At 30.5% G+C, this 12,321-nt stretch overlaps 1 protein-coding gene across 1 annotated transcript; it reads left to right on the top strand.

Annotated features, from left to right (window-relative positions):
- The first annotated feature begins 9,152 nt into the window (after nt 1–9,152).
- On the top strand, nt 9,153–12,022 carry LOC114193567 (Concanavalin A-like lectin protein kinase family protein). Its single transcript, XM_028083420.2, has one exon. The coding sequence runs from the start codon at nt 9,578–9,580 to the stop codon at nt 11,675–11,677; it is 2,100 nt and encodes a 699-aa protein (XP_027939221.1). The 5' UTR covers nt 9,153–9,577; the 3' UTR covers nt 11,678–12,022.
- Nucleotides 12,023–12,321: the final 299 nt, after the last annotated feature.

The raw sequence follows: 12,321 nt of genomic DNA, 5'->3' as shown, positions 1-12,321 counted from the left end.
ACTAAATGAAAGGAAAAAACTATTAAATCATAAACCTAATCTTCTTGTAAATGCTTGAAGAGACAAGATGTTCGGTCTCTTCTTACTTCCAACATGTCGTTATTTGATTATGGAGAGACATCATCGAAGTCTTAAAACAATGATATAATGTTAGCGTGTGTAAAGTTCTTCAAACCATACAATTCATGAATAAGTTATAAGTGTTTACATACCTTCGTCCAATCTCTAATGATTCTTGCTCTAATGATAGTTGTCATCCAATGCATATGACATAATACCTGCATTCAAAAGAACCATTATTCCTATTACATTACAAATAACAAAAGGAAAAATTAATATCTTAAATAACTTCTATGCAAAACAATTAATTTAAGATATAATTCCTAACCTTTGGTGTTATAAATTGAACATTTTTTATCTCCTATGCAGTAATTGATTTAATTATGCCACAACTCTGGTTAAATTCAAAGATGTCATAATTGTTATATATTAGATGTTATGAAGTTTGTAAGATTATCCTTATAGAGAGTTCTTCATGTCGAAGTTGAATTTCTTATTAATGGAACAAAATCAAATAAATATATAATAATATAAAATATAAAATTATATAATATTATCTAAAGCTTAAAAATCTAAAATATCTAATAAATCTAAAATTATCTGAAGTCTAAAAAACATAAAATATAAAATTATCTAATTTATCTAAAGCCTAAAAAAATCTAAAATATATCTAATAAATATAAATTATCTAAAGTCTAAAAAATATAAAATAAAATAAAATAAAAAATCTAAAAAATATAATCTAAAGTATTAAATAACAAATAAAATTAAAATTAATTAAACTTTAAAATCATGTTTCATTATCATGCACAACCCAATTAAACCCTAAAATTAATTAAAAAAAATGTCTAAAACTCATAGAAAAAGTGAACCTATATACATGCTAACAAATTCACGCACAAACCAAAGGTGAAGGTTCATCTTCACGCACAGACCAAAATCCAAAGGGAACAAAATATAAAATTCTTCACATTCATACATTATCTCGTAAAGGCCAAGTTTAAGAAAGAAGACGAAGAAAATCAACCTTAATGTTGAAAATAATCCGTGGAAATAATGTTTTTCAATGTGACAAACATCACAGAGAAAGAAAACATAAGCTTTGTGCAACAATGGAGGCCTTACGAAGGTCGCAGCTCTCATTGTCGTTTGTAGAAGGTTTTGTGCGTGCTCTATTAAGGAGAAAGTGAAAAGAAATTGTCTAGAGAATTTTCTTGATGAGTTTTTACATTAGACCCCTTGTTGTTAAACGTAAATTTACGTATGATCCTTTGAAGTCAGATATAAAAATAAAAATTTACGTCTAACGAGAAGGAGTCAGAGGTAAAAATTAACAAATTATTTAGAAAAATGTCATCACACATTTTTCACACCTGACCTTTGTTGATAAGGCCTAAATGGATAAACATAATAAGTCATTTTTGTGTTAGTGACACCATTTGACATATTCTCATCTAGATGTCAATTTGGAATGTCGTTATATACGTAAGAAAAAAAACTTTGTTAAGTTAAAAGAATAAGGTTTATACATTTTCAAAGTTTGAGACAAAAATATATTAAAATTTGGAATATAAGAGAATTTTAATTTTGTTTCCAAATTTAAAAAGTACAAACATATTTAATCCTTCAACAAATAATAGTCAAATTTAAAATAGAAATAACCAAATAAAAGAATTATCTCCCTCTTTTTCATCTTTATCTCAATTAGAAAAACTGACTATCTAACACTAGAAAATTACCAAAATACATTGAGACATCAATGAAACCATAGGTATAATAAGAAGAGAGAGTACAGGAGCATGAGATGTTGTCATGCTGAAATCAAAATAACTATTTGTGATGCATGAAAAGAGAAAAAAAAAAAGAAATTGAAGATGAATAGTTGTGTATTATAGTAGAGAAATAAGAAGTGCTATACATCTTGACATTTGAATCCTGACAGAGACCGGATGTTGAATTTTTTTAAAGAAAAAAGCATGTTGGGAAAGAGAAAGCTGTCCTACTTACATTATGAATGCGAAAATGAAGCATTCAAAATGTTTGAGACAAATAAACAACCGTGAGAAAACTGACGACCACGACTAGCTCATATTTAAATGATGCTTCAACGAGGTTGTCACCCAGTTGTGATCTAAGATCGTAAGCGGAGATAATTATAAACTATTTGAATTTCAATCATATACATTTTTAAAGCAAAAGTAAATAATTAAGGAGAATAAAATTAGAAGATAAATATAAGATTTAAATGGGTAATTTTTTTTCAATAATAATAATTTTAACAAAATTAAGGAGATATTTGTTCACGTATCTGATACCACTTGTTAGATTTAACTAGGGGATTTCACTAGGGAGATACAACACCAATGAGATCTGAGCCTAACCACATAAGACACTGACACCACTCTCAACCCAATACCTTAAGGCAATGAGTTTATGGATCTTTATTCTTATATAGTGATCTACTTTCTCATTTCGAACTAATGTGGGACTTAGACTCACACTTGGATTCCTAACAAAAACTTCAATTTACAAATCATTGCATAAATCAATTAGAAGTGAAGTTAATTCTTGCATAACAATTTTATTAATTTGATAATGAAGAACTATAAATTCATTGTTTAAAAATTTTAAGTTAGAGATAATGTTAATTCAGTTTGTGTGTATTGGACTCATGTCTAATTAATGTTATATCTATTTATAATGTTTTCTTGAAAGACCGGTAATTTTTTATTTAGGTGCTAAAATGTATGTCTAATTTAATTTTGTTAAACTAGTTTATAAGGTGAGAATTATTTTCTTTCATAATCTTTAAACTAGTCTTAATTTTAATTGACAGTTATTTTTAATCGACATATATTTTTTATTTGATGTAAAATCTTCGACACATCTTTTAATAAATGTGAAATTTTCTAAAACTCTACTCATGTTAAAAGGACATTGTATATTGGATATGATAATAAATAATATGATAAACCAAAATCTAGTCTAAAATAAACTCTTAATAACTTAAATTAAATTTAGGGTTAAATATGTTTTTAGTCCTTCAACTTTGATGCGAAATTAGAATTCTTCCTTGTCTGAAATTTTAATATATTTTAATTTCTAAAATTTAAATATGAATGGATATAGTTATTTTAACCCAATTATGTTAATTATTTTAAATGATATAAACAACTCAAATGCTAGTACGAAATATATTTGACATATAAAAAAAATTAACATAATTACATTAAAAAGACTATATTATACTCACATTAATTCAAAATATTTCAAATTTTCGGACAGACATCAATTTTAATTTTACGATCAATGAAAAATTATAAACATATCTAATCTAAATTTAAAATTTAATTTATTTTATATAAAAGGGTTGTGTTGGATTAAACTTAAATATGTTAGGATAAAATGATCTTAATATTGATACTAACGATCAATCATAAACACTACCCCATACTCATAAACATGTTGTAATTAGTAAACGGAAGCATACCTGAATTAGTCATAACGATGATGTTCCCTTCTTTAGAGCACTACTGATCCAGTGATCTTCCTCGTGTAGAGCACCTTTATTTCCTTTGATTTTATTTTTTGATGGAGATAGAGAGAAAGGAACATGAACTTGAGAAGTACATTATGACTCATTGTTCTCTTAGAAGGGGACCATGACCATTTATAAACAGTTAATTACTTAAGTTTCAGTATTTCTAATTTAGCCCCTCATCAAATTAAAAATTATTTTATGGTCTCTACATAATATTTATTTTCATGACATATATTTTTAACTAAATCTTTAATTTAGTTAGATCACTTTATTTTTGGTTTAATAAATAATGACTCTAATATATTTAATTATGTGTCATATATATGCATGACCTAAAATTAATAACAATTATTTATAGAAATAAAACTTATCAAATAAAAACATTTACTTTCTAATTAACCAATAAGAGAAAATGGACATAAAGGGAATGAGGAGGAGACAGACAAGATTATCGGTTGGGATAACTTGGTCCATGCAAATAAAATAAAGATGCGTTACTAATGCATGTGGCGGTTGTCCCATTTCCACGTACAGATCCTCACTATCTGTATTTTATAGTACAACTTCCATCTCTTAATCACCTTTATTTTATTTTTCCTAATATGACAGTGATAATAACATTTTATCAGTATTCATTTTTTTTTAAGTAATTGTACATAAACGTCTAAAATTGAAATTGTTAATTAAATTGAATCAATACATATGAGCTAAACCAAGGACTTTGACCACATTAATCATGCATAATTCAGTAGTCTTACAATGCATTTTTATAGTTTTAACTTTCAGGTATATTTAAATAATCAGTTATTGCACAAGATAAAAATTGCATACCGGTATGTACGGATATCCATGATAAAATTCTTTAGAGTAGTTAATGGTGGGTACCACCCATTATTAATATATATGTGTTTTTTCTTCACTAGCAAATTAATTGGACAATGACAGATATCATGGTTCACATGTGAGTATCACTACCCATTCCATAGGTGTTTTTATATCGGTATAATTGAAATTAATCTTTTAATTAGAAATTTATAAGGTTTTAAAGAGAAAAATATCAGTTGGAAATTTTCTAACTTCATTTTATTTAGTGTAATTTACTTTTTTTAAGTTAAATATTTTTCTTTCTATAAATTATGATATGAAATTAAATTTCGTTTTCAGTTTGATATGTTAAAAAATGAATATGAATAAATGTAATTTAGGAAGAAGAATGATTCAAAGTTTAAGATAAAAGAAAAAAATCTTTTTTTTTATAAAAGTTAAAAGAACTAAATACTTATTTAACTTTTTTAAAAACTATAATTTTTTTTAATATATATATATATATATATATATATATATATATATATATATATAACAAATAACATTTTTTATTCTTTTCATTATAATTATCAAAATCTTCTTCAATAAACTTAATTTAAGTTTAAATATCTTAAATAATAGTTAAAATTAAAATAAAATATAAGTATAATATAAATTAATAAGAAAAATAATAAAAATTATTAACAAAATTAAATTTTAATTCAATACAATAGAATAAAATAATGTGTATATATTAATGAATATGTTTCTAACGTAAAATAAGTTATTAGTATATATGTTTTTGTTAATTAATTGTCAAATAAATATTTATATTAATATTATTCTTTGTTCAAATGTAATTAAACTTATTTGTTTCTTGTTTCAAAAACGGATACATATCATAAAAGATATCAAAATAATGTAGCTATTATTTTGTTTCCACACCACACCACCAAGATTACATATGACTTAACCACCTAGTTCCATATTTTTTGTATATTAAAAGTTTTGAAATACAAATAGTAAAATTAAATGAAATTAAATTATGATAAACAAATTAACATAATTTAATTTTTATTCAAAATATTTTTTTTTCTTTCTTTCTTTTTTTATTCTCTATCAAAATATAAGTATTGTTAAATTTTCTATTTGTAGACATTGTTTTATAGAAATAGTTCATGAAAATGTAGTGATATTTTGTACTTATAATATAATAAAAAACATTTAAATTGTATACATATATAAAAAATATAAAATAAATTAAGAAACATACAAAATTACAAGAAGATAAAATAAATTTTTTAAATACTTCCATTTGTTTTTCTATTGTATGTTCTTATAAGCAATAAACGGTTGGTTATATATATATATATATATATATATATATATATATATATATATATATATATATATATATATATATATATATATATATATATATATATATATATATATATATATATATATATATATATATTTCTTGAATATATAGTCATTATTTCAATCTTTTTTAATATTTTTATCTCCAAATTTTATTATTCAATGAATGTAGTGTTGTGTCGGTAACCAAACAAGATTAAAATTTTGTTGATGCGACAAACGACGTTGTCATGTGATGACGTAAACACACACGTGTCAACACGTGGATACACACTTAGCAAAAATGTTTATCATGTTAGCAAATTTTAAGATTATTTAGTGATAAGATTACATTTACATCCAGTCATTTTTAAAGTTTGAGAATTAAATTGTATTAATATTAGAGATAATGGTAAAATCTAATTTTTTGTTATAATTTAGGGACAAAAAAATATTTAACTCTTTAAATTATTAGTTTAATTTTGTTTCTTCGTAGGACTTCATTCAAATAATATATTACATCTTTATCAATATGAAAAAATATATTTCGTCAATTAAATAAGTAATAAGCCATTTGAAATATTTTTAAACCGTACTTTTTCTTATAACTTTTTAAAAATAATTTTAATTTTATCTAACTTTGTTTTATTATTTCTTTTTCATGTGTATATTATTTTGTAGAGAAAATAAACCCTTTACATTAATATTTACAAATTTCAACTCCACAATCTTCGTAACAACCAATTCTATTTCAAAGTATTTAAATCGATATTAATTAATATTTACACGAAGAATATGTAGTGATTAACAATAATAATATTGCTTGACGGACTAATAATTTATAAATACCTAATTCTCCGTTTGGTATGTGCATTAGATGGATCGTAAATCTATATCATCTGTAAATAAAACAAATTTGAAGCGATGTAGATTTTCATGTAACAAATCTATATAAATTAGTAAATTTTTACGTAACAAATCAATTTTATAAAATCAATTTAGATTTAAAATCTATTTATTAATTGGACAATGATATTTTGACTACTAAATTTTGACAATTTTTTCTCAGAACATGATGTATCATTTTTTAAATAATTTTAAAATATTGAGAATGAAAAAATAAAAAAATAAAAAAATAAAAAATCATTTAGAAGATATTACATGTGATAAGAGAATGTTGCCAATATTTAATAATAATAAAAAAAAAATTCTTATTAATATTAAACAAAAATGGACGGAACACTAGGCGAGTGTAGAGACCTTTTGCTTGGTGAGAAATTTGAAGCGGTTGGTGGAAATGAAAATCAGAAACAGATCTGAGTTTGAGAATGGTGTGGTTTTGAGCTTTCAGAAGAAGTAACCTAATTTTCAGAAAAAGGCATTATAATAGTTTGAGTACAACTTTGGTAAAGTATGCCACAGCCACCAAAACCTTCCTTCCATATACGCATAGTTTATTCTACAAAAATTATAACACCATCATCATCTTATCCATAATAAATAAATAATCATACATACTCACCTTTTTCCTCTAACGGCTCCTTTGTCTCATGTTATCATGAAATCGCTCGAAACAACGTTGCGTGTTCACCAATTCTCAACGCAACATTTTTCCATTCTATTCCACCAAACCAGCTGCACTCCACCCACATTTTCTTTTCTCTCTTCTTTCATTCTTTCCCCTCACTTTCTGGTTCCGTAAAATAACACATCCTTCTCAAACTCAAATGAAGGCATCGTTTTCTGATTTCCAAGGAAAGGGAATAACTAAAGAGAGAAAAAGCTATACACATTCACATACACACAAAAAGAAGAAAGAACAAGTGAGCAACTTCCTCACCCTTTCCCAGTTTCCTCCTTCTATAATTCAAAGCATAAAAGATGAAACCTTTTTTTCTCCCTTTATTCCTTTCTAATCCCACGGTATTTGGTAACAAGAATCTGGGCAACATTCATCCCCACGTATACTAAAGTTTCAGTTAAAATTTTATATATAATCATAGGGTTAAATATGTTTTTGGTCTTTTAATTTTTAGTGAAATTTAGAATTAGTCTATTTTTGAAATTTTTGACCAATTTAGTCTTTTATCTTTAAATATTGGGTAAATTTAGTTCTTGTAACATAACTTTATTAAGTTAATTTGATGTTTTATACGTGTTTCTCATCTAATACTGAAGTAAAAATAAGTCAAATAATGTAAACAACTTAAATACTATCATGAAAAGTATTTGAAGCGTGAAATAGACTTAAAACAATCTGGTTAAAATGACTAAATACACATATTTATGAAGTTGAGGGACTAAATTGATCTAAAATTTTGAAAAAAAACACATTTTAATTTTTACTAGAAAGTAAGGAACTAAAAATATATTTAACACGTAAATATAAAGCTGAAGATAACATTATCGAATGTGCTAAAATATTAAAAAACACGAGAAGGATAATGTTGTATGGCATGTCAAGCTAGTGGCAAGTCTTAATTGATAGGTGAAAACCTAAATTATGGTACTATAATACTTTTTGGGTTATATGGTATTGACTCATAAAAGCCATGGCTTGCACTTTGTCCTCTTTGGTTTTGGTAAAGTTTTTAACCCTTTTAATAATCTTTATTAATAATTTTTTTCTTTAGTTCTTTTTTCCTATCTAAAAGACACCCTTTTCTCCTCCTCCCTTATCCTATTTTTCTCCTGTTATAACCCTTTGGCTGCGCCTAAATATGCCACACTAAAATTATTATTTTTTCAACTAATGAAATTACCCTTTCGGCATGCAGTTCATTTTTATTACAAAATGTGTTTGTATAATAACTTTTTTGGTATTTAAAGTTATTTATTTGCTAAAATAAATTCAAACTATTTAAATCAACTAACTCTCTCTGGTTTTTCAATCATTGTTTTTCTAATCATAGTTCAGATTTCGTTTCTTCCAACTTCGAATTCTGACTTATCTTTTCATCAGTTTTCTTCTAATCAAATTTCAAAATTTGATTTAAGAAAAAGAATCATACTATTTGTATAAATATTTGACACAATATTTTCATCTACACAATTTTTTAGTCTATATATGGTATTTGGGTAAAAACATTTCTTTGTCTTTCTTTATGATGTTGAGTACAGTAAGATAACATTTAAAATAATTGATGAAACGACAATTTGATTGTATGCACAACTTTTAGACAGCCAAACATCGTAATGTTTTTATTGTAGAAAACATTTTACGTCGTAATTTATTATCCTTTCACCTTTACATTGAAGGGAGAGTATAGAAAGTACTATTTTATTTATAATAATTAATTAACGATAATAATAAATGCGGAGAAGGGTGGATTGAGCGGCGAATGCACATGTCCGTGAGCGTGAGCGTGAGCGCAGCCACCACAAGAGAGAGAAAGAGAGAGAGAGCAAAGAATTTGTCTGCAGTTGAATTGAATTGAACGCATTCATACGCAAAGTCTCATCTCTTTCTTAAACATCAAATTTATCTCAATCATTAAACATAATTAAGTTGATTAATGAGGTAATCTGAGTTATATTGAAAAGTTATTGGAAGATTATGGAGATGAGTGAGTGAGTGAGTGTGTGTGAGAAAGATGAATGAAATAACCGTTGAGAGAGAGAGAGAGAGTGGACAGGTGTCGACGTGGCCAAGAACACTATCTTGGGATTCTCTGAACCCGTGAATTCTCACTCTCACCTTCTCTTTCTCTCTTTCTCTTTCACTTTCACTCTCCTTAGGGGAACAAACCAAACAAACAACAAACGAAGGAACAAAACAGAATCAAATTCGCCAATTCAATCTCTGCTTCGCCAATGTCGCATCTTTCAACGCTCTTTATTTTTGCCTTCTTCAATTTCGTAGCAGCAGCCACCGAGTTCGACTTTGGAACCTTAACATTGGGAAGCCTCAAGCTTCTGGGGGACGCTCACTTTAACAACGGCACCGTAAGCCTCACGCGCGACCTCGCCGTTCCCACCTCCAGCGCCGGCAGAGCTCTTTACTCCCGTCCGGTCAGGTTCCGCCTACCGGGTAACCGCTCTCCGGCCAGCTTCACCACCTTCTTTTCCTTCTCCATCGCCAACCTCAACCCATCCTCCATCGGCGGCGGCCTCGCCTTCGTCCTTGCGCCGGACGACGAAACGATCGGCGATGCCGGTGGATTTCTTGGACTTAGCGCAGCCGCCGCCGCCGCCATCCGCGGCGGCGGCGGGTTTATTGCCGTCGAGTTTGATACGCTTATGGACGTAGAGTTTAAGGACATTAATGGGAACCACGTTGGGGTGGACTTAAACAGCGTTGTCTCGAGCGAGGTTGGTGATTTGGAGAGCGTTGGGATCGATCTGAAGAGCGGTGACCTAATCAACGCGTGGATTGAGTTCGATGGATCGAGCAGAGGGTTGAGCGTGTGGGTTTCGTATTCCAATTTGAAACCGAAAGATCCCGTTTTGTCGACGAGCCTCGACGTGGATAAGTATTTGAGTGATTTTATGTATGTGGGGTTCTCAGGTTCCACGCAGGGTAGCACAGAGATTCACAGAATAGAGTGGTGGAGTTTTGGTTCATCCTTTGATGCTGCGGCAGGGGCGGCCCCACCGCCTCCACCGGCGGTGAGTCTGATGAACCCGACGGCGAATGTGGTGAAGTCGGCACCTCCTTCTCCGGCTCCTTCTAATAGTGAACAGAAAGAGAGCAAAAGCAGATCGTCTTGCCACAATGGGTTGTGTAAGCAGAATTTAGGAGCGGTTGCCGGTGTTGTCACTGCCGGGGCGTTTGTTTTGGCTATTTTTGCCGGTGCATTGATTTGGTTTTACTCTAAGAAGGTTAAGCGTGTTAACAAGTTCGATTCGCTTGGTTCGGAGATCATTAAAATGCCGAAGCAGTTTACCTACAAGGAGCTGAAGTCTGCTACAAAGTGTTTCAATGCGAATAGGATCATTGGTCATGGCGCGTTTGGGACTGTGTATAAGGGGGTTTTGCCTGAAAACGGGGACACTGTTGCGGTGAAGAGGTGCAGCCATAGCAGTCAGGGGAAGAATGAGTTTTTGTCGGAGTTGTCTATCATTGGGAGCCTGAGGCATCGGAATCTGGTTCGGCTTCAAGGGTGGTGCCACGAAAAGGGGGAGATTCTGCTGGTGTATGACTTGATGCCGAACGGGAGTTTGGACAAGGCTTTGTTCGAGGCAAGGACACCTCTTCCCTGGTCTCACCGGCGTAAGATTCTGTTGGGCGTGGCCTCTGCCTTGGCCTACTTGCATCAAGAGTGTGAGAATCAGGTGATTCACAGGGACATCAAGACTAGTAATATAATGTTGGATGAAGGGTTCAACGCAAGGTTGGGAGATTTTGGTTTGGCGAGGCAAACGGAGCATGATAAGTCGCCGGATGCCACGGTGGCTGCCGGAACAATGGGGTACCTGGCACCGGAGTATCTCCTCACAGGAAAGGCTACAGAGAAAACTGATGTGTTCAGCTATGGTGCAGTGGTTCTTGAGGTGGCCAGTGGGAGAAGACCGATAGAGAAAGATGGGAATGGAGGTGGTAAGGGTGGAATTAGCTGCAATTTGGTGGAATGGGTATGGAGTTTGCACCGGGAAGGAAGGTTGCAAATGGCGGCTGATGCAAGGCTTGAGGGAGAGTTTGATGAGGGTGAGATGAGAAGGGTGCTCTTGGTTGGGCTAGCTTGTTCTCACCCTGATCCATTGGCTAGACCAACTATGAGGGGTGTGGTTCAGATGCTGGTGGGGGAAGCTGAAGTGCCTATTGTTCCAAGAACCAAGCCTACCACAGGTTTCAGTACTTCTCACTCTTACTTACTCATGAGCTTGCAAGATAGTGTTTCTGACTGTGATGGTATAATCACCATCTCCACATCCACATCAGAGAACAGCTTCAATCTTGGAGATATAGTCTGATCTCATTGAAATTTATTGACTGATATAGTGTAAATAGAGAGAGATATGTATTCATTTGTTCTTGTATGTAAATGACAATAACATGCAATTAAGGGCCCTGAGAGAGAAATTTTGGGGTTCAAGCTCATGATTCATGGCAGAAACTAATTGGAGGGATTCATCTCATGCTGCGGACCAATGCAAGACGTTGGTGTTAAATGTTAAAGTGTAGGGAAGGTGATGTAACTTTAGATAGATTATTGTTCTACTTCTAATTTAATGCCCAATTTGGATTGTAAACAAGCTTTTTTTGGATAATTTTAATTAAGTGACCACGGTATAATAAAGTTAGAAATTTCTCGGGAACTTCCTCCTTTGCCCCATTCATGGCAATGCAGGTGTTTGTATCTGTCACATACAGAAATATACACTGTATATAGAGAAATAATGCCTCGGTTTTATATATGGTTATCAGTCTTGAAACTGGGGTAATAGTTTTTTTTATTTATTGATGTTCACATCTTCCCCCAACTTTCTGAATGTATTTCTTGATTCTCTTATTTTAGTTGAGAGTTGGAAAATAGTATTGTTTCTGGCCTCTGATTTTGGAATTTTGTGATTAGGATATCCATTTCTGGTAGTACTGGATTCAAACGGTGTCTTTT

This window comes from Vigna unguiculata, chromosome 8 (assembly GCF_037176805.1).
Source record: "Vigna unguiculata cultivar grain cowpea cultivar isolate G323 ecotype 2 chromosome 8, ASM3717680v1, whole genome shotgun sequence".
NCBI lineage: Eukaryota > Viridiplantae > Streptophyta > Magnoliopsida > Fabales > Fabaceae > Vigna > Vigna unguiculata.
Note: the sequence above shows the minus strand (reverse complement) of the source record. Positions and strands in the feature narration are given on the sequence as shown.

What these genes read in the sequence shown, in the direction of transcription:
- LOC114193567 (XM_028083420.2), top strand. Translation starts at nt 9,578, where the DNA reads ATGTCGCATCTTTCAACGCTCTTTATTTTTGCCTTCTTCAATTTCGTA.